General features: G+C 26.5%; 1 protein-coding gene across 1 annotated transcript; it reads left to right on the forward strand.

Moving 5' to 3' along the window:
- Window positions 1–1,534: 1,534 nt before the first annotated feature.
- Window positions 1,535–2,871, forward strand: LOC134837096 (BTB/POZ domain-containing protein 2-like). Its single transcript, XM_063852412.1, has 2 exons — window positions 1,535–1,875; window positions 1,934–2,871. The coding sequence occupies exons 1-2, from the start codon at window positions 1,610–1,612 to the stop codon at window positions 2,733–2,735; spliced, it is 1,068 nt and encodes a 355-aa protein (XP_063708482.1). The 5' UTR covers window positions 1,535–1,609; the 3' UTR covers window positions 2,736–2,871.
- The last annotated feature ends 3,343 nt before the right edge of the window (window positions 2,872–6,214 follow it).

The following is a 6,214-nucleotide window of genomic DNA, read 5'->3' on the forward strand; positions in this document are numbered from 1 at the left end:
ATGCCATCGATCATGTTGTAAGCATTTTGATTTCAAACATCAAAGTTAAAAATGTGGTGAAAATTTACAATGAGACGCACCTTTTTGAAAATAAACATCTGGAAAATGCTTGTTTTAAGGTAAATTTTTAACTTTAACTCCAAAATTGTCTCAAAAATTTAAATGACATTTATTTTTGCAGTTTATTTCCGAAAATACCGATAAAATTCTCAATGACCAATACTTTGTCAGTGCTGTGCCCGCTCTCGTTGAAATAATCTTCGCAATGCCTAAACTACGCATCGACTCGGAACTGGATCTCGTGCGGGCTCTCGAGCGTTATATCGAACACAATCCAAAAAATGCGGATAAAATGCGACCAGCTCTCAACCAAATTCATTTTTTGACGTTAAACACGCAAGAAATTATCAACACCTCGCTTCTTACGCCAAACGAAATCATCGGGGTGATTAGCAGCTTGAAAGGGGACTTTTCGAAAATGCCACCCGGATTGTCCACAAAAATGTCAAAAGCGCGCATTTATGTCATTTCGGATGTCGAAATCGTTCGTCTTTTAACGGATATTTACTCCTCGAAGATATGTTTTTATTGTCACATAAAAATGAAGAATTGCCGCCATCCCATTTGGAGTTGTACTGAAATCGCGCCTAATTTGAAGAAACAATTCTCGAAAATTTATCAGAAGTACAAACATGTCTCTGTTGCGGAATATGTTCCCGTTGACGTGAAAGCATTGTATGATATTTACAACGAACTTGGTTGTTTTAATTCAGGATTCGAGTCAGGATTGAGACCTTTTTATCCCAACATAAAAAGTTAAAAAAATAAAAGTGCTCCATTTTAAAAGTCGAAACTCAAAAAAAAAAAGAAAAATAAAAATTTCATCAAAAATTATCGTTTGTTCATCAAAAGGTATTCATAATTTAAAAACAAAAAAAAATTGTCTATTTTCTATTAATTTACATTAATTTTCTTCTCTAAATTTTTAACTCTTAAGTATTTTTTTTTTAATTTTAAATTTAATTAAATAAAAAAATTAAATAAATTTAATTAAAAAAAAAAATAAAAATTAATTAAATTTAATTAATTAAATTTTTTTTTATTTTTTTTGAAAAATCTATTTTTTTATGAAACTTTTAATTTATGTTTGTAATTTTTAACAAAAAATGATCTGAATTTGATTTTTAATTGGCAAATTTCAAAAGAGATGATTAAAAATCAACAAAAAAAAAATTGTTTAAATTTTGTCAATTTTTATGAAAAAAGTTTTAAAAAAATTTTTTTGGCCCACCTCCCCCTATTTTTAGCACATAAAAACACAATGTTAATTATGACGAATTTATAAAAAAAAATAAAATATATAATTTAATAAAATTAGTTTTGACTTATTTAAATTTTAAAGCCCTATTTGTCTGTAAATAAATATCTATTTTATAAAAAAAAATCAAATCAATTCGACCCACCCTAACGTTTCATTTAGCGGCGACATTTTCGTGTGCGACAAATTTTGAGTCAGTTCTCGTTCGTCTCTCGATCAAGCAAGACTTGTGTTCGCAACAAAAATCATAAACAAAGGGATCAAATTTAACCAAAATAAACAAACCAAAATATGTCGTACGATAACTTTAAAGCGTCTCTGTTGGATTTGTTCGTAAAACAGAAGAATTGTGACGTCCAATTCATTTGTAATGACCCGGCATCAGGAAAACAAAAATCCGGAATCATGGCTCACAAGCTGATTTTGTCGTTAGCAAGTGATGTTTTCAATACGATGTTCTATGGAGAAGCTACAAAACATGAAGATTCTAAGAAAACAGAAGAAAAGCCGGTTAAAATTGATGATATTGAATTGCCGACTTTCAAATTATTTCTCAGGTAAAAAAAAAATTTGAGGTTATGTCTATTATTTCTAACTTTTGTTGTTTTTTTTTAGCTTCATTTACACCAAATCTGTGGAGTTTGAGACTCCCGAAATGGCAGTCGAGTTCTATTACGCTGCCCACAAATACAACTGCCTCGATGCCCTCGAATTCATCAAAAATTACATGTTGACCGAAGTAAATGCTGAAAACTGCACCTCATTCTATGCCGTTGCTCATCTCTACGAAAATTCAGAATTAAAAGCTGCTTGCGCGAAAATCTTCTCGGAAAATACTGTCGATGTCCTAAACAGTCCCAAATTCCTGGATGCTGATCCCAAAACTATCGAAGCAATTTTCAAGTTAGATGCTCTCAAAATCACGTCGGAAAAGCAATTAGTTGACGCTCTTGAACGTTACATTAAGCACAACGTTGAAGACGATCCGGAAATTGCGCAAAAAGTCCGCCCAGCTCTCTGTCAAATCAGATTTTTGACACTCACGCCAGTGGTTGTTGCGGAAACGACTTTGCTGGACTCGGATGATGCGTTGATGGTAATTGGTTGTTTGACGCCGGAAGGCGATGTCTCGAAAATGCCGACTTGGTTGTCGATGAATGCGAAAAAGCGCACAAAGGAAGCACAGGACATGGACAAAATACGAAAACTGTCGAATGTTTATTTTGCTAAATATTGTGTTTATTGTGGCACAAGTCATGCATCGTGGAACTGTTCTAGTGGGTACTTGGATTCGACGCGTCGCTCAACTCTGAAGGAAATTTATGAAAAATATAAACATGTGTTTTTGATAGATTATGAAAAAGAGGATGTTGAAAGTGTTTTTGAAATTTTCAAGGCTTGGGGACGTGTAGAATAAGTTTAATTTCAAGAGCACAAAATTCCATTTATTATGATTTTTTCAAGAATAAGTTTAAGATTTTCTTTAAAAATAAAGAAAAAAAGGTTTCACATTAAAGTTTTGGAATTAAATAGAATTGAGTTTAATAATTAAAAAAAATTAATTTTGATCTTAATTTGTCCAAAATGAACTAATTTTATCTGAATTCTTAAAATTTACTCAAAAATACTAAAAAAACGCTTACTTGATAGCTCTATTCAATATTTTCAACAAAAAAATTTCTTTTGATATTTGTTGAATTCAAATTCCATACAATCATTTCAACAAATTTCAGCCCATCAACTTCTAATATTTTATAATTTTATTGAAAATTTATCTTTATTTATTTCGTGCCTAAAAAATCTTATAATTCTATAAAATATCCGCAAAAATATCAACAAAAACTTTTTTTAAAAATATTTTAGCCTTGAATAATTATGACTTAATAATTAATTAAGAAAATTGTATTGAACATCAAAACTCAAATTTACAATCAACAATTGACAAGAAATTTAATCCAGACGTCCTTGAACTTGAACAATTGCCTAAATTAATTTATTTTCTTCCCTCTTAAGAATTTTTCATTGTTTTTTTTATTTTTATATTTATTGAACAGAATATCGAAGAAAAAATAAGAAATAAAGGAAGGAGAAAAAGACAAATTACTCGAGATAAATCGAATAAAATGAAAACTCATTGTTTAAAAACGAAAAATTAAGCTCAGTCACTTGAGACGACTGATGAAGTAAAAAAATTAGAAATTGAGGATGATTTTCTTCAAATATTTTTATTATGAATATTCCATTATTTGAACGCATGTTCCTGGATGTGATTTATACGCTCTTATTATGATGTGTCTGAGATAAATCACAAAATGATGTAAGAATTTTTCTGTTATTTTTCTAGTATAAAAATAAAAAAAGTTACATATAATATTTTTCTTTGAAATGAAAAATTTAAAAGTTTTAATTATTAAGCAATTAAGCAAATTTTTTTTTTTTTTAATAAAAGTTTTTAATTGTAATTTTGAATTTTTAAAAATTAAAAAAAAAACAATTGAAAACAGAAAAAATAATTTTTTAAAAAGAAAAAAAATGTATTTAAAATTTTAAAAAAACGGGAAAAAACTTTTCAGATTGACCCATTTTTTAGTTAATAACAAAAAAAAATATGAAATAAAAAGGAAAAAAATAAAAAATCACTTCCAGATGAAGTAAAAAAAAATTAGGTTAAGGAATCACAACAAAGTCTCTTGTTGTTATTTATTGTTCCTGATTTGAATATTTTTATGTCTGTGTGCGAAATTGAGGATGATTTTCTTACAGGATAAATATTTTTATTATAAATATTCCATTATTTGAACGCATGTTCCTGGATGTGATTTATTCGCTCGTATTATGATGTGTCTGAGATAAATCACAATGGAACTAATGTTCATGTTAATAAAAGCGAAAATAGAACAATGCAAAACAAAACAGGTTTAGATGTCGACATCGTTCACGGAACAAGGAGAAAGACAGACGAAGAAAGATATTGTCAAGCGTTGGGAGTTTTGTTGGTGTCTGATGTTTGCAACGAACTTTAATGGTTTTTTTTATCTTTTTTTAATTATTTTGATTTTTTTATGAATTAAATTAATTTTAAATTTTTAGATGTTTAAACATAAATAGATGTTAAAAGTTGGTTCAAAAATAAATTTAGAAAAAATTTTTAGAAAATCATTAAAAAATTATAGAAATATAAAATTAAAAAGTATAAAAGATTTTTGGAAACAACAGCTTTCAACGTCAGAGCATTTTGCGAGGGACAACGCTTTAATGCCAGCAACAACCTTCACCATCACCGATGTAAGTAATGCAATTAAAAAACTTCCTAATTTTAAATCCCCAGGGTTAGACAACATCCAGAACTTCTGGTACAAACAATTTAATACTTCAACAGTTGATTATTTTTAATTTTTATGTTTTTATTAATTTAATTTAATTAATTATTTTTTTTAATTCTAATCTTTTATTTTTTAAGTATTTTAAAAATTAAATTATGTAGATATGGTATATATTTTTTTTGAAAAATTAAAGTACATAACCACGGTTCTGAAAATCTATTTTAACAAATTTAATTTTTTTGCTTAAAATTCTTAATTAAATAATTTTTTTAAAAATAACGTAAATAAAAAAATTAGTTAAGCAATTAAGCAACATTTTTTTTTTAATTTTATTAAAATTATTTAAATTAAATATTTTTTTTTTTAATTAAAATAATTTTTTTCAGTTCGTTAAAAACTTCAGTCATAAAATAATTGAAAACAGAATGATATAATAGATCTCCGGGATATAAATGCTCATGATGTCTGTCATTCATAAGTATATAACATAATAATAATAAAAATTCTTTTGGAAGTTTATGCGAAGTTAAAGTGAAAAGAAAAACTCGAAAATTTGTGAAAATTTCTATTATTTAATTTTTTAAAGATTTAACTGCCTGAAGGTTGCTGCATAAATTTTCTCACCTATTTATTTGATGAATGGAAAATCTAAGATTGCTGCAAAATTATTACAATTATTATCAACATTTTCTGTCTGATTTATTGGGAGAAATTTAATATCATAATTTGTGATTATTATTTATTTGCTTCTCACTGAATATGGTTCGTCCTCATAAAATAATTGGTTTGATCAGAAATTAAACATCAACTATGGACACACAAAGTGCTTGAATGGGTGCTTTTAATGCAGTGACGGATTAAATTTATAAAATAAAAAGTGGAATAATAAAAAATATTGGGAATAAAAAAATAAAAAGTAAAAGGAAAACAAAATCGAAAATAAAAAAAAAAATTTTTCACCTATTTATAAAATGAATTAAAAAAGATAAAAAAAAAAAAACATTTTTTGGGAGAAATTTAAATTAAATTTGTGAAAATTAAAAAATTGCTTCTCACTAATACATGTCAAAGTGGTTCGTCCTCATAAATATAAAATTAAAAGAAAAACGAAATAAAATAAAAAAAAAAAATTAAAAAAAAAACATTTTAAAAAAAATAAAAAATTTTAAAAAAATTATTTTTTGAAAATTCTTTGAATAAAAAAAATAATAAAATAAAATAATTAAAATAAATAATAAAACACAAAATAAAATAAATTAGTAAGAATTAAAAAAAATGTAATGTAAAAAAACTAAATAAAATTTTTAAGGAACAAATTCAAAAAATATTTTTTTTTTAAATTTAGAAAATTATAAAATCCAGAAATGCCTACTAAAGGTAAATAAATAAAAACGCCACTGCTCGTGATGTTACACCAAAAACGTAGTAAACAACATCAACATTATCATAAATATCGCAAGTTTGTGTGCGTTCAAAGTGTCGGAGGAATATCGGTTGTCATTGATGTTTATTGGTTTCATTTCAGACGCTTCTTGTGTGAAGTGCGACATCATGCTGATTATTGGAAAATAAA

The sequence above is a fragment of the Culicoides brevitarsis genome, chromosome 1 (genome assembly GCF_036172545.1).
Source record: "Culicoides brevitarsis isolate CSIRO-B50_1 chromosome 1, AGI_CSIRO_Cbre_v1, whole genome shotgun sequence".
NCBI lineage: Eukaryota > Metazoa > Arthropoda > Insecta > Diptera > Ceratopogonidae > Culicoides > Culicoides brevitarsis.